This window comes from Trichechus manatus, unplaced genomic scaffold (genome assembly GCF_000243295.1).
Source record: "Trichechus manatus latirostris isolate Lorelei unplaced genomic scaffold, TriManLat1.0 scaffold00059, whole genome shotgun sequence".
Lineage (NCBI taxonomy): Eukaryota > Metazoa > Chordata > Mammalia > Sirenia > Trichechidae > Trichechus > Trichechus manatus.
Window position 1 is genome coordinate 3,113,501 of NW_004443995.1, and position 25,553 is coordinate 3,139,053.

General features: G+C 40.6%; 1 protein-coding gene across 2 annotated transcripts in view; it reads right to left on the reverse strand.

Annotated features, from left to right (window-relative positions):
- MND1 (meiotic nuclear divisions 1) overlaps positions 1 to 16,781 on the reverse strand; it is a 95,873-nt gene extending 79,092 nt beyond the window's left edge. Inside the window, exons 1-3 of one of the 2 annotated variants that reach the window (XM_004378813.2) lie at positions 16,697 to 16,781; positions 9,425 to 9,490; positions 3,893 to 3,950 (exon numbers count right to left, since the gene is read on the reverse strand). In XM_004378813.2, the coding sequence (XP_004378870.1) occupies positions 3,893 to 3,950; positions 9,425 to 9,490; positions 16,697 to 16,699 (127 nt within the window). In that variant the 5' untranslated portion in view covers positions 16,700 to 16,781. The remainder of the gene's footprint in view (positions 1 to 3,892; positions 3,951 to 9,424; positions 9,491 to 16,696) is intronic. The other variant, XM_023733518.1, reaches the window with a different exon arrangement.
- Between the last annotated feature and the right edge of the window lie 8,772 nt (positions 16,782 to 25,553).

Consider the following 25,553-nt stretch of genomic DNA (forward strand, 5'->3'; position numbering starts at 1 on the left):
TGATGTGTTGTGAGATTGTTAACCATTGTCATAGGGCAACATTTGTAGTAACTGTTAAATGTGAAAGTATTTTGTTCTGTAAGCCTTCATCTTAAGTGAGAATAACAGCACAATTCGAAGAGCGTGGTCAGTGTCACTGAACTGAGCGTGTAGAAATTTTTGAAATGGTGTATCTTTGGCTATGTGTATTTTCATCAAAAAAAAAAAAGAGGTTGAGAAGTTAGAGGGTTGATATGTTGTGGGGTTGTTAACCAGTGTCATAAAACAACCTGTGTACTTCTGTTTCATGAGAAACTATATGTTCTGTAAGCCTTCACCTGAAGTACAATTAAAAAAAAAAAAAACCATGTAAAGGTGCCAAGTCACATTTAACAGATGTTTGAAATTTTTTAATAATTCTTACTTCCTATGAAGTAAAATTATACCAAGAAATATATGTTTTAATGTCCATTTTAATTTTTCCTAGAGCAGAACCTCAAAATATAAAATCTATTAAAAATTTAAATTTAGTAAAGAAATAAAATCAACATCAAAGTGAAAAACATTCAACCCCACTTGTAAAGAAGTAGAAACTAAAATGATATCAGTTTTTAATCTATTTACATTCCAACGAATTCTAAAATTGAAAATACAGAGTTCTAGAAGCAAGTCCGAACAATCCGTGCATCTTGAGACCACGCAGTGAAGCAGGAAAAATAAACCACTGGCCCCAGCTAATTAAATGTTAATATATATTGGTACAGCCTTTCTGGAAGGGGGAGTCCCTGGATGTGCAAATGATTAATGTGTTTGGCTGCTACCTGAAAGGCTGGAGGTTCGAGTCTACCTACAGGCACCTCAGAAGAAAGGCCTGATGGTCTACTTCTGAAAAATCAGCCGATGAAAACCCTGTGGAGCACAGTTGTACTCCAAAACACATGAGGTTGCCATGAGTGGGAGTCAACTCAATGGAACTGGTTAACAGAGTTCTCTGGAAGGAAATTTGAGAATACATATAAAAAGCCTAACAAATATACAAACCTTTATTCTCTAGTCTATTTCTAGGGAAATTTTCTAATGAAGTAATATGAGATGTGGAGAAACATTTATGGACAGCATGTTAAGCACAACATTATTTTTAGCAGCAAAATTTGTAAACAACTTAGATGTCCAACAATAGGTAAAGGGTAAACAAATTATGGTGTGGTGGGTGGTCACAGAATAAAATATTAGGAAATACAGATGCTGCAAATTGTGCGTGTACGTTTTTTTAAATCAAACGACATGAGTAAATATCGATGATATAATTTTTTATTAAAAAATACATGAACACAAAACTATATACACAGCATGGTCCCTTCTCAGAGATCCACAGATACATACATAAATAGACAAACAGAACACAGAAATAAGACATCAAAATACACCAAATGTTAACAGTGGTTATCTCAGAAGAGTGATTGTAAGCAACTTTTATTTCAGTAAATTCTTCTATTAAAAAAAAAAAAAAAAAACATTGCTGTCGAGTCGATTCCAACTCATAGTGACCCTATAGGACAGAGAAGAACTGCACCATAGGGTTTCCCAGGAGCAACTGGTGGATTCGAACCGTTGACCTTTTGGTTAGCACCCAAGCTCTTAACCACTGTGCCATCAGGGCTCCAAATTTGTTAAAATAAACATGTATAACTTATATAACCAGAATGGTTTAAAAAAAATAATTTACCTCGTGAAGTGGTTGAATAGCAGTCCACAAAAAGATATATCCAAGTGAAACCTGTGAATGTGACCTTATTTGGAAAAAGGGTCTTGGCAGGTGTATTTAATTTAAGGATGTAGAGATAAAATCATCCTGGATTTGGGGTGGGTCCTAAATCCAATGACACATGTCCTCATAAGAGATAGTAGGGAAGAAGGCAGAGATTGGAGTGATGTCTACAAGCCAAGGAAAGCCATGAGAAGCTAGGAGAGAAGCAAGGAACAGATTCTCCCTCAGAGCCTCCAGAAGGAGCCAGCCCTGCCCACACCTTGATTTCGTATTCCTGGCCTCCAGAACAATGAGAGAATAAATTTCTGTTGTTCTGAGCCACTGAGTTTGTGGTAATTTGTTACAGTAGCAGCCCTAGGGAACTAATACATGTAAAGATCCAAAGTCACATTTACCAAAACTAGAAGATTCATGAGCAATTTTTGCTTGTTTTGAAGCACACTACACCCATAAATAAATAAATGTGCAGACAGAAAGGGCCACATAAACCAGAGACTTCATCAGCTTGAAACCAGAAGAGCTAGATGGTGGCCAGCTACCATCAATGACCACCCTGACAAGGAACACAACAGAGTCCCGGATGGAGCAGGTGGGGTGCAGAACTAAAATTCTAGCAAGAAGACAAGACTTAATGGTCTGAGACTGAAGGAGCCCCAGAAAGCATGGCCCCTGGATTCTCCATCAGCCCACAACTAAACAATTTCCGAGGCCAACTCTTCAGACAGGGATTAAACTGGACTGTGAGACATAAAGTGATACTCGTGAGGAGTGTGCCTCTTAGCTCAAGTAGATACAAGAGACTAAACGGGCAGCTCTGTCTGGAGGTCAGATGGGGAGGCAGAGAGGGTTAGGAGCTGGTTGAATGGACATGGGGAATCAGGGGTAGAAAGGAGGAGTGTGTTGTCACAGTATGGGGAGGGCAATTAGAGTCACATAACAATGTATGGATAAATTTTTGTATGGGAAAAAAAACTAAAGTCTCCAAAGTGGTTTCAACAACCACAATAGGTGACCTAAGTGTGCAATAGAAGTACTAGATGTAGAGCAAGTGTGACACTCCTTAGAAGAGGCTCTTGACCTTTTACTCAAAATATATTGACTTTCAATCTACAAACAACTTTAATAACCCTGATGTGTTTATTTTCCAGTACAGAACTCATTAAAAGCATCATATTGAAAGCAGGCAAGCACACTTACCCCAAGAGAGGAGTCAGAAGAACAATCTGTTTCTTTTGGGGTACATCAATGAACAGTCACAAAGATGACCAAGAGCTCTTAGCAAAAGATTACATTATGTTCACATTCTTTTATCTTATTGTGCTGAATACATATATATATATATATATAAAATACAACATTTACCAAGTCAGCATATTCACATTGTTTTTACGAAAGTGAATCAAAATACTTCCTCGTTAAAATTAGCAAGTCCGAACAATCCGTGCATCTTGAGACCAAGCAGTGAAGCAGGAAAAATAAACCGCTGGCCCCAGCTAATTCTAAATTCCTGGAGGGCTTTCTCAAAGCCTACAGAGTAGACTTCACTGACTGACACCAAGAGGTTTGCAATTGCCCGTGAGAAAAGGGCCAAGAAGTGGGGATTTCTGTTTCAAGGGCCCATGCTGGGCCACTGCCTACCCTCAGCTCCTCTGACTGACTCCATGGCAAAACACATGTCCCGTTCTGTTATCTGGATTAACATCTGCTTCATTCCCCACCAGCAGTGTGATCTTGGGACATTGCTCAAACTCTCTGGGCCTCAATTTCCACAACAGTCAATTGGAAATGAAAATTCCTTCACTTTTTGCTGTATCTTGATTGCGGTGGTAGTTACATGAATCTATACATGTGTTAAAATGCTTAGGACTACACACCAAAAGAAAAAAAAAGTCAATTTTACTGTATGATAGTTTTTAAAATAAATTTTTTTTAAAGTTCTATGCAAAAAATAAAAAAGCATATGTTGTGTATGTGTGTAATCCATTTTAAATTTCCTAGAACAGATAATCCAAACAAAGAATTGTGGCTAAGGCCCACAGACATAATCTTCATCTCCAGAAATTTATGTTCTCCATAGAGTGAACAACTGTTGCAGAAAAGATGATCAACATTTCCCCAAATTTTCAGTCCATCTTTGATACTTACTAATGCCTTTCTCTTTGGGAGCAATCTTCTCCATATCTTTTAGTTGAAACACATCTTTCTGTTTAAAAAGGTTTTAAAAAAGGTCAAGAACATGTATTTATTCTCTACCGTATATATTTACCATAAAAATGTTCATAAACTATTGTACTAAAAAAAAAAACTAGGCCTGGAAATTAAAATGCAATAGAATCTAAGCATTTTAGAGCTAAAGAAGTTTCATGATTATATCATACCTTCAATAATTTAAAATAGACTTTTACGTGAATATACAATTCTTTCAAGTACTTGGCGATCACAACATAAAGAACATCTTCCCACTGAAGTATAAAAACTAGTTATGGTGGATCATTTGTTAACGTGAGGTAATTAGCTTCTCTGACACTTTAAGAAAACATGAACAGTGTTTGCTTAGCATATATCATACTTCACAGATCTAGAATTTCTAACAAAAAGCAAAATAAATGTCAGCAATTGCTTACATTTAAGGTTTCATGGAAGAGTTACACCTAATCAAAAGGAAAATTATGCAATTCATGGCTGCCTATCAATCATTCATCCATATATGTTGTATGTCCACCACGTGCAAACCAAAACATTATGGAAAAATATGCATGTAAAATATTCAATCTTGTGGTTGGAAAAAATCTGTTTAAAGTATACCTTTCTTCTTGTAACAAGCCTTGGTAGAGGTGATGAAAAGAATTTGGATAACAAAAGTGAAATATTTGAAAAGGCTAAAGTATTTGGTAATTAGACAGAATTATTTTGATTACTGTTACGAAAATCTAGGATCCATTTCTTCCAAAATAAATTTGAAAAAGCTACTTCAATAGGATGGGAAGGGGATTATCTTCATAAAAATTAAAAACTTCTGCTTATCCAAAAGCACTCTTAAGAAACGGAAAAGGCAAGTACTCACCAGAAGAAAATAAACCTAACAAAGGACTGGTACCCAGGATATATAAAGAACTCTTTACAAATGTATCCAAAAAAAAAAAAAGATGAACTCATGGATGGATAAAGGAGTGGACAGATGAATATGTATGATAAAGCAAGTAAAATAAAATGTTAATGGCAAAATCTAAGTCACGGGTATATGGGTGTCACTGTAAAATTCTCTTTGCTGTGTACACATATATATGTTTTATAGTGTTTTTGGTAAGAGTTTACACAGTAAATTAGGTTCCCATTTGATAATTTCTATACAAACTAATATGACACTGGTTACGTTTTTCACAACGTGTCAACATTCTCTTTAACTGCATTCTGGGTGTTCTATCTCTTTGGTGTATTTTAAGATTTTTCATAATAAAATGTTCAGAAAAAAGTAACTTCATCTCACAGTACTTGCCGTTTAGTAAATTAAGGACAACACTGAGTCACTAGGCTCAGTGAGAATATGAGATCAGTGCTTGTATGTCTAGGAATAAACTGTTAGAAGATAAAATAATACTTTAGGGTCTCAAAGAACATGCAACAAATTACTGGCTTTAGGCCTCTAGTGGGTTAGAAAAATCAATTTATCAAATTTATTTGCAAATAATTTAGGCTCCATGGGAAAAGAACATGAACTCATCGAGATATCTGCTTACATGTGGTCATCAGGAAGGAGCCCCAAACATACGCTGCCCCAGTGGGGTTGTTACATAAATAAATGGGCTTGCAAAGAACTAGTCTTCAACTATTCTGTGGTCATGTAAGTGCACTGAGCAGATGGTCTCGAGTAAATCTTAGTTCGTAAACTCCCCAGCATTACAGCAGACATAATAAAAGAGAGATGAAAAGATGTTTCTAGCTCTTCATAAAAGCTATAAATGTGTAAAATACCAGGCAGAACACATAAATATAATACTAGATAACATAAGTACTTAAAATGATCTAGGCATTGTAATGTTTTACATTTAATACTTTTCATAGATCATCTCATTTAATCCTTATACCAAAACTGTGAGTTGGATATTACTAACACCGTCTTCAATAGATGGGAGCCCCTGGCTGGCACAAACTGTTAAGTGCTGGACTACTAACCAAACGATTGGGGTTCAAACCCACCCAGAGGTACTCGGAAGGAAGGCCTGTGAAAGGTCACAGCCTTGAAAACCCTATGGAGTGCAGTTTTACTCTGCACACATGGGATCCCCGTGAGTCAGAACTGACTTGACGGTAACTGGTTTGGTTGAGGAAACTGAGTCTTAGAGAGGTTAAGTAACAAAGCTATCAGGTAAAACTGACTTCAGATGTATGCTTTCAACCATTGCGTTGTACTGCCCCATGTTCTTCATAAGTGCAATTGGGAAAGAATTCCTTTTCTATTATGTTAAAAAAAACCCTGTTGCTGTCAAGTCAATTCTGACACATAGCAACCCTATAGGACACAGTAGAACTGCTCATACGGTTTCCAAGGAGCAGCTGGTGGATTCGAACTGCAGACCCTTTGGTTAGCAGTTGTAACTCTTAAACACTGTGCCACCAGGGCTCCATTATGTCAGTAGCTTCCAAATAGATATACAAATAAAATTATCTGGGTATAAGCATGGCCATTCCAAAGAGACTTGTATGCTGATAGAGACCTACTCATTTAGTTTCTGCTGACATAATTTTTAGAAAAACTCAACAAATGCTTACTGGGCCTATTTTGTGCCTCAAATAGTACTTGAAGATTCTTACCCTTAATAAGCTGCCATTATTACTAATGACCGTCTCCTGAAAAGATTTCCAAAACTTCGAGGAGGCCCCACTTATAGTTAGAGGCAGCACAGGGTGTGTGTGGTGCTGTCTGTTGGCTTTTTAATGTGATCATTGTAGGAGTCCCTGGGTGGCACAAATAGTTAAGTGCTGGGCGACTAACTAAAAAGGCTAGCAGTTCAAATCCACCCAGAGGTGCCTCGGAAGCAAGGCCTGGTGATCTGCTTCCAAAAGGTCACAGCCTTGAAAACTTTATGGAGTACAGTTCTATTCTGTACATGATAGGTTGCCATGAGTCAGTAACTAACACCACCACCACAACATGTTCATTGTTGGAAACTGAGAAAATAAAGTGTAAAAAAATCCACCTGTAATCCAACCACTGTTAATATTTATGATCACACTGCATTGTATTCATGTTGTTTGTATTCTGCATTTTCTACTTAACATTAATTACATAATGAGCATTTCCCCATGACATCAGTCCTTAAAGGGGGCTTCTTTTAACATCTACATATAGTCAAATTCTATAATAAACCCTGGAGTAGCCATATTTGATTTTGTTGGAATTTTTATTGACCACTGCTAGAAATATAAAAGCAACTATTTGGGTGTCTAGATATGGCATCTTGCTTAACACTCATAACAACTCTAGGGGGTAGGTATCATCACCTCCATTTCAGATGAGGAAATAAAGACTGAAAGAAGTTATTTACATAACTCGCCTAGCATCATACAGCTCGTAAACGGTACCGTAGGAATTGCAAACCAGAAAGACGTTTAAAATAAAATTCAATAGTAGAAATTATGCAGTGGAGAATGAATAATTATTTTTGGTCTCTGTAACCCTAGAAAAATTATTTAGTCCATATTCTTATTTTATAGTTGAAGAAAAAGAAGCACAGAGAAGTAAAATGAATTGGCCAAGGGAATTCAACTTGCCGGTAGCAACACTGGTGAATCCAGATGTCATATTCATCTGGCCCATGTTCTTTCCACTCTGCACCACACTGCTGATTTGCTTTGAATTCTTGAAGGGCTTATGGTTAGTATTTATCAACTTTGACGGCAGTCTGGATTCTAGATACACCACATTCATGCAAGAATAAATGAAGTGGTCTCCATTACTTTTCCCAAATCTGTTATACTTTTCAACTCCATCATAAAAACTGATGAACAACAACAGATTAGGCTGTAATGTGGAAAAGGGAACAAGAATATATGAACTAAAATGAATGGATTAATTAATACAATTAACTCCTAACTTTACGTTAAAACTTACTGGTTACTGAACTTCTTTAAACTGCTGATACTAGTATCATACCCATTATGATACTTATTATGAGGGCAGGGAAGAAGAAAAATTTTCAATCAGAAAAAGCTAATTCTGATATTTGAAAGAAAATGAACAATATCATAAAGGATAAAACAAATGCCCAACCATTCTTCCCAGCCCGGTAGGAATTAAATCTACTTTCTTTGTTCTGAGACCATATGACAAATATTACAACTCAACAGAAAAATAAATTGTCATAATCCTCACCATACATAAACGTCATCAATTTACCTTCCTAATCATATCATTGTTAATATGACACCCTGTTCTGAACTGCCAATGACTTTAAGGAATAGAAAGATTATATTTTAAGAAATAGTAAGATTACAAATAGTTAAAAGAAAAAAAAATCCGAATATTTTGCTTCCTTTTCTGAGAATCTGCATTATTAAAATTAAAAGAGATTTTATTAATTTGATATTCTATTTTGCCATTTTTCCCCCCAACTTCACACTTGTATATAACAAAAATGTCCACTAGGTCGGGGCAAGACTGGGCTTTGAAGGTCCTGCCAAGTATTAGGCTAAGCCATATGAAGTTAATATTTTTTTTAGGTCAAAGATCTGTTTGGACTTTAACCTGAAGGCAAAGAAAAGCCACTGTACAGCAATGTGGTGAAGAGAGCAGGCTCTGGAACCAGGTGCGTGGGTTTGAATCCCAACTCTGCCACTGTGGAGCTAAAACTTCAAACATATTTCCTGTTAGCGGTATGCACAAATGCTGTACTGAATTAAGAGGCCTGTGCGCCATCACATGTGTTACACTACCAAAAAAAAAAAAAAAAAAAAAACCCTAACCTCGTTGCTGTCAAGTTGCTTCCGACTCATGATGACTCTACAGGACAATGTTGAACTGCCCCCATAGGGTTTCCAAGGAGTAGCTGGTGGATTCAAACTGCCAACCTTTTGATTAACAGCCAAGCTCTTAACCACTATGCCACCAGGGCTCCAAGTTACACTACAGACAGATTTATAAATGCAAAGAGGCATTACTTAGCACCGCCTGTAAAATCAGGCAACCCTTCCTGGGTTTAAATTCCGGTACTGTTGATTGTATTTTTTGAGCTCCTTAGGCTCTCTGTATCTCAAATATCCTCATCTGTAAAATGAGTAACATAACAAGAGTATAAGGTTGATATAAGGATGAGATGAGCTTATCTATGCAGAGTGCTTGGAACAGCAGTTGGCACCTGGTAAGCACTCAGTAGACGTGAGCTATTATCATTATTGTAAAGCAATAAAGGGACACAATCAAATATATGGTTCAGAAAGAATTCTGGAGCCAGTCTGTAGGACAGTCTGCAAAGAAGAAATTCTACATCTATCAGTGGTGAGATACGGTTTTTCATACTCCACAGCTCACAGGAACCACGTGTTTGCAGAATTTTATCCATTCTTCCGGAAATTCTTCAGTATTGATCTTTAATGAAGAAGGTGCAGTTTACATTGGATGACATATATTTAATGTGAAAACTATGCAAAATGCTAAAAATCTTAGGAAAAATGACTTACCGTCTCAAAAAATATTTCCATCATACGAGCTCTCTTTTCCTCTGCACTCAGTCCTTTTTTCTTCGACTAAAACACAAAAGTAAAAAAGTAAACATTGCATTTTACAGCAACTTGGGTCTGAAACTTTAGCTGAAATTTTATGCATGGTCTTGTCTACACCAGCAGAGGTTTGATTTCTCAGAGCCAGACCTAAAGACTCATTTTAACTACCATACTATATGCCAAGCCTTAAGGTAGATGCTGCCAGGAGAATAGTAAGAATTATAATTGAGACACAGTCTGGCATTCTGTAGAAATTCAATAGTTATCAAATGAACCAATGATAAACCACTGTACTTACCTTTTCAAGGCTTACAATCTCTCTAAGAAAATAAATAGATTAACTACTTATAACTGATGAACTGCTATATGTACAAATTCCTATATAAATATCCAGGACTGCATGAATTAATTCCACCCTGGGGAGGGAGGAAGTTATCCAGGAGGGCTGGAGATAAGGAGGACTTGGGCAAGATAAAGTGGGGAGAAGGATGTCCTGGGCAGAGCACACAAAGGCACAATGGACGTAAACGCCAGGCTCCAGGACAAACACTCTGTGATGGTTACTGTACAGAGCATGTGTACGGAGAGTGGCAGATGAGATGAGAAAGGTTGTCTGGGGTCAGACTAAGGAAGGCTGACTGTCCGGCCAACGAGACCAGACTTTGTTCTAGACAATGAGAAGCTACTGAGCATCTAAAGCAGAGGAGTGACGTACCTACAGTCCCGGAACCTTTCTTTCTGTTGCACCTTCTTAAGTCCTCAGTCCACACTAATCTTATCATTAGGGTGGTAAGTGATTTCAGCAAGACAACTATAGTAGCAATGTGGAAGGTAGGCTAGAGGAAAGAAGCTATCTAAGTAGAAAATGGAGGCCTATTTCAGGTTACTATCAGTCTCCAACTACCCTTTCACGGGAGTCCCTGGGTGGTGTAAATGGTTAATGCACTTGGCTGCTAACCAAAAGGTTGGACATTTGAGTCTACCCAGAGGAACTTCAGAAGAAAGGTCTGGCAATCTACTTTCAAAAAATCAACCATTGAAAACTATGGAATTCTACTCTGACATGCAGGTCCCCATGAGTAGGAATCAACTGGGTGGCAACTGGTTTTACAGGTCTTTCACCCTTTACTTACAAAAAAAAAAAAAACCCAAAGCAAACCCATTGCCATCAAGTTGATTCTGATCCTTTAACTGATGTGAAATTGAGATAATTAACATGTAACTTAAATGTATAAGTTAATAATAAATCTTATTTTGTTGTATACAGAGTACACGCATAAAGCTTAATCTAAATTTTAAAAAAAGTCAAATTTCCTCAGTAAAGATCTGCAGGAAGAAAAAACAGGCGAGAGAACCATCATCACTAGTGCTCTAACACAGGATTCTACACTAATGCTTCTTAAGTGATCTGCATCTTTCACAAAAATTGCATGGCATTTTAAGTGGACATAAATTGTTTAGTAAGAACCTAAAAACACTTTACATCACTTAAAAGGCAGACTTAAATGACACAATTAAAGATTGACTCTATTCAACCAAAAGCTCAGTCAAAAAATGTGAACCTACAATAGATGGGGAAAGAATGTGGAATTGCCATTTTGAATACATACCAGAGTAATGAGTCTTTACTCTACTAGCAGAAGCTAGAAAACCACTCTTATTCCACACCTAAAAAACTATCAGGTGTCTCCTGATGAGTTGTATGAGGTAAATAAATAGTCTCATAATTTATATTTTTTTCTTCTTCTTCTGTTCCCTATAAACACTGCTGTTCCCCAAGGTTCAGCTGTTGATCCCCTCATGTCCTCAAATCTCTCCTTTGATCTTAATGGTTTTAACTAACACTTATGCTGCTACCTCAAATCTTTACATGCCTCCCTGAGTGCACTCCTGAGCTTCAATCTCATGTATCTACCTGCCTGCTGGACAGACTTCAAACACACTAAGTCTAAAACTGAACTCTTCTCTCCCACACCTACTTCCCAAGCTGGCTGTTCTAGATTTTGAGTCTCAGATACCACCATTACCCAAGCCAGAGTCTTGGCAGTCATCCTAGATTCCCTCATCTCTCTTACCCTACATCCAACCAATCACTAAACTCTGCCAGTTTCAGCACTTAACTATTTCTCAAATCTATCTTCTCTGATCCATTCCTACTACCACTACCTCAGTTCAGTCTTTATTATCTCTCTCCTATAACATACTCTGGAGCCCTGGTGGCGCAGTGAAGGCTGGCAGTTCGAATCCACCAGCCACTCCTTGGAAACCCTACTGGGCAGTTCTACTCTGTCCTATAGAGTTGGTATGAGTCGGTATCGACTCGATGGTGACAGGTTTTATAACATACTCCAGTCCTCCAACCATGCTTTCTGTCTCATTTTCTTAAGTCTACATTCTACACTGCCAAAGGGCAATTTTGACCTTGCCTCTCCTCTGCTTAAAATCCTTCAATGGCTCCCAACCATACAGAAGTATCCAAGCACGCCTGGAATGGTATACACGGCCCTCTATCACCTGACTCCACCCTACCCCTCACAGCCCCCTCTCCTGCCACTCCCCACTTCAAATTTTACCTTAACAATACCAAGAGCTAAGCAATTTGAGCTATAATACAAAATTGCTTATAATTTTCCACTCTTAGCATGCTTTCTTCAGCTTCTGTGTCCTTTATTATGCTGTTCTTTCTACCTAAAACACCTTTCTTCTTTTGCCTACTAGAAACTCCAAAACATCTCCTGAGATGCAATTCAGACATTCTTTCTCCAGGAGGACTTCCCTGAGCTCCCAGCTGGGCTATACCTGAAAGTGTTGACTTGTTTCTCTCAGCAGACAGAAAAACTGTGTCAGAACAAGAACTTTGTTTGCCTTCCCAAGGCTTAGTGCCAGGTTAGACGGAGCAGACAAAAAGGCCAGCCCTTAATTTAAGGACTACGTATCTAAAGTCCCCAAACTTAAAATGTGAAGGTGCTCAGGCTACCAGGCCCAGCTTCCGCCCAAACACCCACCACACTCCCATAAACACAACACAGGGCAAATTAATAATAGGGAATTCTATGATGACCACAGACTACCCTGGTTGGAGAAACTAACAAGGAACTCTCAGGTAGGCGAGCTCCAGGAAAGCATATAGATCTGTTCACTAACCTAGGGCTGGGAGCTAGAGTCCAGTGACACTTTATCAACATCTCTTCACACTGGCCTCTAGAGTATCTGAATAAGCCAAGCATGCAATTCATGCCCAGTTAGAAGGCTCCTTCAGCTCACTTCTCCAGTCCACTGGTTCTCAAACCCAGTCATATTTTACAATCATCTGAGAAGCTTTTAAAAAATATGTATGCCCAGGGACATCCCATATCAAGGGAATCAGAACATGGGGGCTGGGCCTGCATATTTAAAAAACCCTCTCCAGGTGCTTTAACTGTGCCGCAGGGCTGACAACACTGCTCTTCTCAGCCCAGAATCTGGAAGCCTTGTCAGGGGCACCATGGGGCAGTGGGAATCCCTAGAGTCTGTGGCTGCACCAGCAGCAAACAGGCCTCAAAGCTTTAGGAAAGGCTCCTAGCATCCTGGTATTATAAAGAGCTTCTTGGAGAGCCCCATGGACTCCACAAGAATCTCCCACCCAAAGGCAGACAATGAGAAGACTGTACAGACCTGGGAACGCAGTTTGGCTCAGTAGCTCTGAGCAGTTGCTCAAAAAATGCAGATGAGTTGTATCATTCGTTTGCATTGTTTCTAGGCTAATTTATTCATTAGTCTCTTTCATCACTAGACATAAATTTTATTATTAACCAGAGTAGGAGAGTATCATATCCAGAATTAAATTAGTGTGAAAGGATACTATATTAATATCCTTATTTAGAAATTTCTCCAAAAACATCAACAAGGGCTCATTTGATATTCAAGACTAGAAAAAAATGTCTTGACAGTATGTTAGAACTGCATACAAATTATTAAGGAAATACAAAATTTGACCTGAGGATAACCAATTTTCCTGATTGAACAATGTATTTTAAACCACTTAAAAAAAAAAAAAGTATCTAAGGAAACTTCTCCAGTTGGAAACTATAGAATTCCTAAAGCCAGTCTTGTCGATCAATTATAATAAAATACTGAAAATTTTAAAAATGTAAAAAAAAGAAAGTACACGTCACCTGCTACCCTCAGAGTTGATAGACTATATTGCAGTTCTCCAACTGCAAAAATATGCCTGGACTTAATAATGTTTACCCAGCAAGCCCAACTAAATCAAATTAAATAGGTATTAATTCAATAAGGAAAGAGAACAAAAGTTTATCTTTGATTAACACAACACTAAATTTACTTCTTGATCACACATAAAAATAGAAAGTATACCTACAGTTTTATTATAATTTATTTTGTTTCTCCATCATCAGAGGTACGCATTTGAAAAGAGTTAACAGCAGATTAAACCATTTAGTATTAGAAGGTGAATCATGTGTAAAGAGTTGATTAGGTAAAAGGACAAAGTTAATGCATTGGTGCTGCATAGTTCTCAGTCATTTATATTAAGTAGTTCCGTAAAGAGAAATATGATATCACAGATTTGTTTTAAATGTAATCCTGTTCGGCTTCTTTGACCATTTTATGCCCAGGTGGCTGGGTTGTTAGCTTAACCACAAGGAAGTCGTTACCAGTTAGAATAACATCTCGACAAGTATCTTCCAACACATACTGTCCAACCTAGATCCGTGTCCACCATTAGTCTGGCAAAAAAAGCCACTTAACCAAATTAAGATATTAAAATCTTAGATCCATTTCATGAAATGTTAATTCTTTGCCAAAAGAAGTAGAAAAAAAATAGCATAAAACCTTGAAGGTCTATGGAAATGATCTGATGAGTATAAAGGCATTAAACTAACAAGAGACAATTTGGAATTTCACCAAAACTTAATCCATCACTGTATGCAAGGAAGACTAATTCATCGCTGTGCTTCCCTAATAATGAGGCAAACTCCTTACACAACCAGCAGGGCAAAAGGACAGCGATTCCTGCCCTTTGGTAAAAATCAATGGATTTTCACAGAAACCATCTAACTAGCATAAACTGAAGATCCGTTAGGTTAGTTTTGAAACTCTGAGCAATTCAGAAATGTGTTTGGCACATTACAGTACATAAAACCACTCAACTGTAAAAAAACCAAGAGAGCGCATCTTGGAATCTAAGGCGTTCCAGTGTGCCTTGCAGTCCCAATTCTGCACCTGCTCATCATCTCCCTTGCACTTTCCCTGTTCCTAACAAGGGCTGCAACTTTGGTGACCGAATCCGTAGTAGTGTGGGGCAACGGTTCTGAAGAGATTGTCTGTTGCCCATCAACAGACAAATGGATAAACAAATTATCGTATATTCACACAATGGAATACTACACAACAATGAACAACGATGAATCCGTGAAACATAACATGGAGGAATCTGGAAGGCATTATGCTGAGTGAATTTAGTCAGTTGCAAAAGGACAAATATTATATAAGACCACTATTATAAGAACTCAAGAAAAGATTTAAACACAGAAGACAACATTCTTTGATGGTTACTAGGGTGGGGAGGGAGGGAGAAGGGTATTCACTAACTAGATAAAAACAAAAAACCAAACCCATTGCCGTCGAGTCGATTCCGACTCATAGCGACCCTCTACAACAGAGTAGAAATGCCCCATAGGGTTTCCAAGGAGCGCCTAGTGGATTTGAACTGCCAGCCTTTTTGGTTAGCAGCCGTAACTCTTAACCACTATGCAACCAGGGTTTTCACTAACTAGATAGCAGACAAGAATTATCGTAGGTGAAGAAAAGGACAACACACACTCGGGGAAGTCAGCACAACTGGACTAAACCAAAGCTAAGAAGTTTCCTGAATACAACCAAACACTTTGAGGGACAGAGTAGCAGGGGCGGGGGTCTGGGGACCATGCTTTCAGGGGACTTCTAGGTCAACTAGCATAACAAAGTTTACTAAGAAAACATTCTGCATCCCACTTTGGTGAGTGGCGTCTGTGGTCTTAAAAGCTAGAAGGCAGCCATGTAAGATGCATCAGTTGGTCCCAACCAACCTGGAGTAAAGGAGAATGAAGAATACCAAAGACACAAGGAAAGTATTAGCCCAAGAGTCAGAAAGGGCCACATAAACCAGAGACTTCATCAACCTGAGACCAGAACTGGATGGTGCCTGGCTACCACCAATGACCGCCCTAACAGGAAACACAACGGAGAGTCCCTGAGGGAGCAGGAGAAAAGAGGGGTGCACAACTCAAATTCTAGTAAAAAGACCAGACTTAATGGATTGACTGAAACTGGAGGGACCCCGGAAGACATAGACCCCGGACTCTCTGTTAGCCCAAAACCAAAACCATTCCCAAAGCCAACTCTTCAGACAAAGATTAGACTGAACTATACGACATAAAACGATACTGGTGAAGACTGTGCTTCTTAACTCAAGTAGATACATAAGACTAAAGGGGCAGCTCCTGTCTTGAGGCGAGACAAGAAGGCAGAGAGGGTCACGAGCTGGTTGAATGCACACGGGAAATCCGGTGTGGAAAGAGTGTGGTTACAGTACAGGGAGAGCAACTAGGGTCACATAACAACGTGTGGATAAATTTTTGTATGAGAGACTAACTTGCAATTGTAAACTTTCACTTAAAATACAATAATAAAAAGAAAAAAAGAATACTATTGTACATTGCTCTAACCTGCCCTTTTCATTAAACTGTTTTGAGTGTTGTCCCAGAACATTAAATACTCTTCTAAAACTTAAAAAAAAAAAAAAAGAGAGGGAGATTATCTTCCTGACAAATCAGAACTGTACTGGCTGGAGATACACAGGGCACGTTCGCGAACACTTCGCGGGTCTTAATCTAACACGCCTCGATGGGGCCTGGGGACCGACTCAGGGTGCGGAAAAGGCAGGAAGAGCCGTAGACCCCCAGCGGCCTCGGGGCGCAGGAGTCTGGTCTCCCGGCTCCCTGGGGTGCGGGCAGCAGAGGCGGGTGCGCGCGCCGGCGCGTTCCTTGGGCCGCCCTGCCGCGCTCGGGAAGTGAGGGGTGGCGGCGGTGGCTACCTGGCGGCACTCTCCGCGGTGGACACCTGCCTGGCGCCTGTCTCCGCAGCACAGCCGGGCAGTCAACGCCAAGCTGGAACCCCACGCAGCTGAGGGACTCGGAAGCCTGGGCACTGGGGAGGAGAGTGACTCGAGAACGCACCCTCACCTCTTACCATAGCGCGGGAGACGAGTCTTCCGACAGCGGGGCCTGCGCGCGAGGCGAGGGGCGGGGCGGGCCGGGGCGGGTTTGATTTTGGCGCCGACAACGCTCCGGGGGTGGAGGAGGGTGGACGGAAAAGGAGGCAACTCCCGCCCGGGCGGCGCGCAGCGGCCCCTGGCGGCTACGCCAAGCTACTGGCCCTGGGCGGGGCCCGGACGGGGGTCTGGGCGGGACCCGGCGGGGCCTGGGGTCGCGGTGTGGGGGCGGGGTGGCGGAGCCTGGCGAGAGGGTTTGGGCACCCTTGTGTCCGCTGGTCCAAGCTTGGTTCCGACTCGTGGCTTTTGCAGACTCGGACGCTGGCGCTTCCTCTGCCTCCTCTAGCCTCGATGTTGAATGTGGCTTCTTTTTTAGGAAAAGTTTTAAGCCCTCGCTTTTACATATGCGTTTTCTCGGCGCGGCGGAACCCGTCCTTAGTATGCTTTACTGAGGCAGTTTAGCTGCGGAGGAAGGAAACGCTGACTCCATCCATCCGGCTTTGCACATCCTGGGGCGGACACCTTGGTTCCTTTTCTTCTGTCTTCGCAGTTTTTCACTCATCTTCATTTCAACCACTACCCACTGCTTTTCCAGCTTTTAAAAACCGAATTGTATGTTTGTCTTTCCCTTAGGTTTTTTTTTTAACAACAATGAATTTCAAATCAAAACTGTCGAAAATAAGCTACCTCTTGACTTGACGATAGAGAAAAAGCACAGGTCCCTTCGCCTGAGGTGCTAAAAAATTCATTAAGACTTTTCAATTATTTTGAAAATTATTATATGGTATTTTGAATCATTTTAAGCATATAAAAATTTTACTGAGAACAAGGGTGTCATCTAAAATAGGAATTTGTAGCCGCTAGGGCCCTGGTGGTGCAATGGTTAAGAGCTGGGCTGCTAACCAAAAGGTGGGCAGTTAGAATCCATCAGCCACTCCTTCAAAATCCTGTGGGGGCAGTTCTACTCTGTCTTATGTGAGTCAGAACCAACTGGGCGGCACATAACACAAGAATTCTGTGAATTCAGTATTTTCTGCAGTGCCTTATACAGAACAATTGATACTATGAGATGACTTTAAAATAGTAAATGGGTAGCCCTTTAATAAATATTTTAATATGTAATAAAAAATGTAATTAGCACTTCATATTCTAGATTTTTCATGTATTGTTCGAAATTCGGCTAAAGTAGGTATGTAAATTAAAAAAAAGAAAAGTGAGATTTAAGAAAAATATTAAGTAATTGTACTGGTGATATATAGATTTGACAAAACTCATTAAGGTGACATTTGTGGGAAACCCTGTCTTAACCTGTTCTCAGGCTGCTTTTTTACTCCATTGAGAATAGCCTTCTTCGCCGCTAATTCTTATCTATCCTTTAGACAGCTCAGGTGTTGCCTGTAGGAATCTTTTCCGGCCACCTTACCCCCACCTGACAAGTGGATTGGGTCCCTTGTCTGGTACTGTATAGCACTCTCTGTACAGTTTTATCATACTACCTCTTATTCATTTTGCAATTGGACATCTTCCCTTCAATATCAAACGCCTTTCTATGGCAGGGACTAAGCTAACCTTGGTATCACCAAGGCCTAGCACAGTGCCTGATAGATGGTAAACCTTCAATAAATGTGCATTAAATGAATGTACCAGACAGTCAAGAATACCATCTGCGTTGACTTAGGATAACTAGGTATGTCCGGGGACCCTAGGTGGTGCAAATGATTAAGCACTGGATTACTAACTGACAAGTTGGCCGTCCAAACCCATCCAGAGGCTCCTTGGAGGTAAGGCCTGGTGATCTGCATCTGAGAGGTCACAGCCTTGAAAACCCTATGGAGCAATTCTACTCTGCACACATGGGGTTGCTATGAGTCAGAAACAACTCAAGGCAACTAACAACAACATCAGATATGTCAGTTGAAAAACTGAAGAATATTTTTACTTTACTAGAATCTTAATTCTTTTCACTGAGTAATGCTTTTCCACTTACTATTTTCACCAATGCAGTTCACAAATTACATCTTATATGTAGTTTGGATATATAGAGATACTCCATATTCTGCAGTTTTATGGTAGCAGGCAGCTGTAGTATGTTATTAAATATGAAAGCAAATATTTACAACATCTGAGAAGTGCTCATGAATTTGCATTGTGTAATCACCATCTAGCATTTGTTGTAGTACCTGAATGGCATTTGTTTGTTGAATAAATTTGCATTTTACAAAATCCTTTTCAATACATTTATTTCATTCTTTTTACTTGGAGTGTCTACTACTACCAGAGGCCACACACTCCAAGAGCTTATATTCTGGTCAGTACTACCTTTCAGTGTGGGCAGCTGGGGCCCTTGTTCTAAATCCTGCTCTTTTGAGAGCTGCTTTGGCCTTCCTCCAGCCATACCCCTCCCCCTGGGCAAAGAAACTTCAGGGACAAGGGGACATGCCCACCTGTTATCCACCACTTCCATTCTAGACCAGGGACATGGGAGCCAAAATCCCCTGCCTGTCTTTGTTTAAATTCCCCCAAAAAACAGTGCCTGTGACAAAGACATGAATGATGGTAATTAATTTATTTGGGAGGCGATCTCAGAAAGTAAGAGTGAGGAAGTGGTAAGGGTGAAAGAGGAGAGGAGGAAAAGCCACTAAAGGTGTGTTACTGAGGTCACTGTTGAATACAGCGAGCTCAGTTCCCCCAGGACCTCTGAGAACCTTCCAGAACACCTTCCAGTATCGTCAGTTTGAAGAATGGGAGGCTGGGGCATTTATCTTATAAATGGTCGAGTGTTGCCCTCAGAGGTGTTAACTTCCCCACGTTTCTGGGCTGCACTTGCTTTTGGGCTTCGGCAGTTCAGAGATAGCTTCGATCACAAAGTGCAGATAGGTAGAGTAGCTGGAGTGGGACTTAGCAGAGCTCTCAGAACTGCCAGGCAGCTGCTGCTCAGTCGTACATAGGGGAGCCAAGACGAAGGGATGCCAGACAGCAAAAACACTGCTGCAATGTCCAGATGGTCCTGAGGCCTCTGCTGCAGGCCCTTCCTCCTGAGGACAGGATGTCCTACCAGTGTGTACATCCTAGGCCCAAGGGGTGACTGTTGAGGGGAAGGTAGAAGGGGCTTGGGTAAGTGTGAGAGCCAGAGATGGGATGTGGTCTCTTCCTCCACCAAATCCACATAGTGCTTTATGTCTTATTTTAACATATTATACTTATTTATGTACATTTTTATGGTCCACACCCAGAAACAGACTCTAACATTTGTCAGACCTGGAACAAGAGAAAAAATGGAGGCCCCTGGCCTGGGAGAAGTTGGAAGTGGTAAGGGCAACGAGGCAATTGTTATCATCTAGGCAGGAGGTATGTGGGCCGACCAGGCTGGTGGCAGTAAGGTTAAAAAGGAGGGCAGTAAATTTGCAGCTCTAGCAGTGATTCTATGACAGGCCAGAGAGGAAATGGAGGAAGGAACTGAGTGGCACCCAGAAGGTGGTTTGGAAGAGAAGATGTGTAGTTTTTGACATCCTGAACTTGTGGTGTCAAGAAGGGCATCTAGAAAACATCTCCTTGAGAGAGTAGGAAATGAAATCAAGCTCACGGGTGGGAGTGCAGCAAGAGAACGCTTTGGAAGTCTTCTGTAGAGAGATAATGTATATGGAGAATGAAATTAATGTATGTTTTGTAAATGGCAAGCTTCTCTCACTACCATTCACACCTACTATGGACTGATTTGTGTCCCCCAAAAAGATATGTTCAAGCCCTAATCCCGGTACCTGTGAAGTGATCTTATTTGGAAATGGTGTCTTTGCAGATGTAATTAGTTAAGTTAGCATGAGATCATACTGAAGTAGAGTGGGCCCTAATCCAGTATGACTAGTGTCCTCATAAGAAGAGAAGACACATAGAGAGAAACACAGAGGAAAGATGGTCATGTGAACACAGAGGCAGAGATTGGAGTTATGCAGCCTGGGACCACCAGAAGCTAGAAGAGACAAGGAAAGATTTCATCCCTAGAGCCTTCAGAGAGAGCATGGCGCTGATCACACCCTGAATTTGTACATCTGTCCCCTAGAACTGAGAGAATATATTTCTGTTGTCTTAAGCCCTGCAGTTTGTGGTACTTTGTTACGGCAGCCCAAGGAAACAAATATAATACCACACACCACTGCCACATTACTCTTTCTGAACGACAACTCTACTCTTACTCATTTTTTGCTCAAAAACTTTGAGTAGTTCCCTATTACCTACCAAATTTAGGAGATACTTCTCAGTTTTCGTCATTTAAAAATCTTCACAAAGCTATTGTTCTTTGTTTGCCCAAGGTAATGGAAGAGTTTGTGGAGGGAGAGAACATGGAAAGAGATGAGACCTTAGGACAGAACTTCAGGGGAGAGTATGCCATAAAGCTCCAGGTGTCTTGTGGGCCCATGAGCCCTTTCTGTTAATCTCAACCCTGGCTTTCTTTTGGCATAAAGTTGTGGTTCTTGCTATATCTATCAAATATAGCCAGCTGGGCGGTGTCTGACTAGACTAGTGCTCAAGACAAAGGTAACAGGTAGAGAATGAACATGAGGTAGACCTCTGAGATGCCTTGATGCAAAACCATGTCGTTGGACAATGACAAACTGACCCAATCAAGTCTTCTGTTGGGAATGATGAGTACTAAGTACACCCCAAGAGAGCAGGCCATTTGAGCTGTGGCTGTATCCTAAATGTCACTGAGCTATTGTTGCAATTCCTGGTGTGCACCACAGTCTTGGAAGACCAATCATCAGAATGACTACCACCAAGGAGAAAGAGATACATTCTACTGCCTCAAGTTCACTTGCATCCTTAGGATAAACACCTCCAAACTGAAGATAACCCTTTTGTGGCCTTTCAGCTAAAACTTCTCTGAAATTTTGAGAAGACTGACCCACAGACAAAGCTTAGAAAAATCTTTTAATAAGGAAGTGGGAAAAGAAAGTACACCTACTCCTCACTTATTGACTATCTCATTATCTGACATTTCACATTTATGACAATAGTAAAAAATCTACGGTCTATTTTGTGCATTAACAATGTACATCTGGCAGTAACAGATGTCAAGGTATGAAGCGAGAGTAATGTGGGCTGTGTTGGTTAAGGTTATGTGTCAGCGTGGGTCATGATTCTCAGTTTGGCTATGTAGTGATGGAATTTGGCGGTTATGTAATGATGTAGTCATCCTCCATTTTGTGATCTCATGTCATCCTCCATTTTCACATAATGCCAATTTTTGCATAATAATCTAGTCTTTGGAACCTAACCATGTCGATAAGTGAGAAGTGGGTATAAAGTCATTTGAAAGAGACAGACAAGTCTAAAATGCAGGAAAAGAAGCAGAAGAATGTAAAACTAAGTAAGGAGGAAATTTCAAGGAAGAAATAGTTAACGTTATCAACTCAACCACACCACAGCTCTTGAGTTAGAAATAACAATGCTATTATGTCATTTGTGTAGAACACACATTCTCAACAGGGCAGTATCAAAACTGGATCTTGAGAGACCAAAAAGTTCTTAGATATTACAATGGTTTGTGGCCCTCCGAAGGGCTATTGTACATAAACAGATATGCAATATATCTCTGTTGTTAAAATTTCGTGTGGAGGTGTGATGGTTAAGATTGTGTATCAACTTGGCTGGTTTGGTTTGGAAGTTATGTAATAATGTAATTTGGCAGTTATGTAATGAGTAATTTAGCAGTTATGTAATGATTTAGTTATCCTCCATTTTGTGATATAATGTAATCACACTCCATGATGTGATCTGATGTGATCAGCCAATGAGTTGTAAGGGGCATTTTGTCAGGGGTGTGGCCTGAATCCAATATATATGGATGTTCTGGCAAATCTCGCTGGCTTTGCTCACTCTGGATCCTGCATCTGGCTTGTCATCATCTGATCTCTGGTTCATGAGACTTGAGCTAGCAGCTTAACTCTCAGTCTTGGGATCATCAGCCTCTGCACCCTGTGAGCCAGTGGCCTGCCGTCTTACCTGCTGATGTTAGATTTATCAGCCTCCGCAGCCTGTGAGCCAGCAGCCTGCTGTCTGAACTGCCGATCTTGGGTTTGTTAGCCCCTGCAGCTGCATGAGTCAGGAGAAGCCTCCAGCCTGATACCTGACCCATGGACTTGGGACTTGCCAGCCTCTGCAATCACATGAGCCATTTTTTCCATTGGTGTTGCTTCTCTGGAGAACCCAACCTAAGACATTTGCTACCACAAATGGTTCTAGAAAAACAAAATTGTAAGGATGAGTTTTCTAAATTGGTTCTTAAGTTTGGTTAGTCATAAAGATGTTGATGACTCTGCTTCCAGTGGTAAAGAGGGCACCGCTAATCCATGGCATGAGGTTGCAATAGAAATACGCAAAATATCACCACTGATAGATCAGGTATTGGTGAGAAGCTAGACTCTGGGTAGTCACATGTTTGATACCTTTCTACAGTTTTGTTGTAATGAGAAGTATAAGGAAGCTGGTTGATTGGTCCTACTTTCACTAGACAAAGTGGTGAAAGAAAAAGATGAGCTCAGGGCTTCAGAGTCAAAGGCCTCAAAGATTCTACTTGTCCCTTGAAAGAAAGCCTTATTTCTTGTAGTAATAGAACTGATATTGCTGAAAACCAAAGCCAGAGTCTTATCGTAAGAGTGGCTAAATTACAATGCCAATTGAATTCCTAGCCTTGAAAGGTGTCTGAAGTTAAGTGAAGGCATTGATTGGGAATAAATGGATCCTGAAACTCGGGATGGGGGATATATGTGTGGATAATCAGGAAGCTGGGGACACTGAGCCCCTAAATTCCATTGAATCACTCCTGCCAACAGAACCAAACTTCTCACTCCCATCTGAATAGATTATTCCATCTTTGTCTGCTAAGCTACCCTCCACAGTAAAACCATTATCCCCGCTATCCCCATCTGATGAGATTAACCCAGCTGTGTCTGAAGAGCCTTTGTCTGAGTCATTCCCTGGTGAGGTGTCTGAGCCATTGCCTGGGGCATCGCCTGAGGCAGATACCTTACAAGACATTGCTGAATGTTCTCAGAGTGCGTCCCCACCACCTTTTTTGCTTCTAGACCTATAACTAGACTTAAGTCCCAGCAAACACCAAAAGGTAAAATATGAACTGTGACCCAGCTACATTCTAAAAGAACTGCTTGACTTAACTTTTCTAATATGTACAAACAGACATCTGGTGAATATGTGTGAGAATGGCTATTAAGGATGTGGGATAATGGTGTAAGGAACATAAAGTTGGATCAGGCTGAGTTTATTGATATGGGCCCACTAAGCACAGATTCTTCATTCAGTATTTCAGTTCAACAGGTTAGGAAACGTTCTAATAGTTTATTTGGTTGGTTCGCTGAAGCATGGATTACGCAGTAGCCTACACTAAGTTAAGTTGAAGTTCCAGACCTGCCTTGGTATACTGTAGAAGAAGGTATCCAAGGGCTTGGGGAAATTGGCATGTTAGAGTGGATTTATCAGGTTAGACCCACAGACCCATACATGAAGTGCCCAGAGGACACACCTTTTACCATAATGATGAGGAATAAATTTGTGAAGGGAGTGCCAGCATCCTTGAAGACTGATCTTCACATGTCAGGGATCCAATGTGGGGGTTCTGCCAGTTGCTGAGTATGTCTATTCCAATTAGGCATTCTGGAACTGGGGAAATCACTACAGGATGGATTTGCGGACTCACTGGACCCACAGTAAGATGAACATGAGCTAAGACTCCATTAATAACCTGATCCCCATACGTCTCCAGTCTGACTGGTGGGCCACAGTGACGTTTTGGTTTCCTGGGATTAGTGTCAGTTCAGAGCCAGTACCCAGTAATCCCTGAAAAGTCTGATTATTTCCTTTTCCCCAGTGAACAGTCACTCTTGTAAAAGGCCATAGATCCCTTTGGTAAAGGCTGGAAGAAAGATTAACAGCATACATTTTTGGAAGTGCAGTGGGGTCCTTCCTCAGGGGACCTGGCCTCCCCTTCATTCAACGGGTTGTGGGTTTGTAAACTGGCTCAAGTCTGGGAATTGATAGACTTTCTGTTCTGGTGATTCAAGTTAGACTGCCATTCACTTGTCCTGGAATTTTTCTGCTTGGAAAGAGCAAGTAAATATTTAGTAGATTTCACATCTATTTCACTCCTAGGGACACCATGACTAAGTAGCCAAAGCCATCAGACCATAGGAGTCAGACTATTCTGATAACTGCTTTGACGGAGCTGTTCATTACAGTAACCATGCCAACCTTGTCTTTGCTGATTGAGTGCTGCCACTTATTACCTATCACCACGAGGTCCAATCAGCCTCATTGTAGTTAGGTGTCTTAACTCAGTTAGGGCAGCTCCCCCTGTCAAATCTGACTTACATATAAGAGCTATCACATCCTGCATTCCTGAAGGGATTGCAGAAATTACTTCCATCATCATTAAGGATGCAGAAGTGATGATTGCCACCAAATCACCATTCAACTCACCTATTTGGCCTGTGCAAAAATAGATGGATCTTGGAGAATGATAGTGGATTATTGAAAACTTAACCAGGTGGTGATTCCAATTGCAGCTGCTGTTCTAGATGTGGTTTCATTGCTTAAGCAATTAAAACATCTCTTGGTACCTGGTATGCAGCTATTGATCTGCCTAATGCATTTTTCTTCATACATGTTTCAAAGGACCATCAGATGCAGTTTGCCTTCAGCTGGCAAGGCTAGCAATACACCTTCACTGTCCTACCTCAGGGGTGTATCATCTCTCCAGCCCTATGTCATAATTTAGTCGGCAGAGATCTTGATCGCTTTTCCCTTCCACAGGACGTCACATTG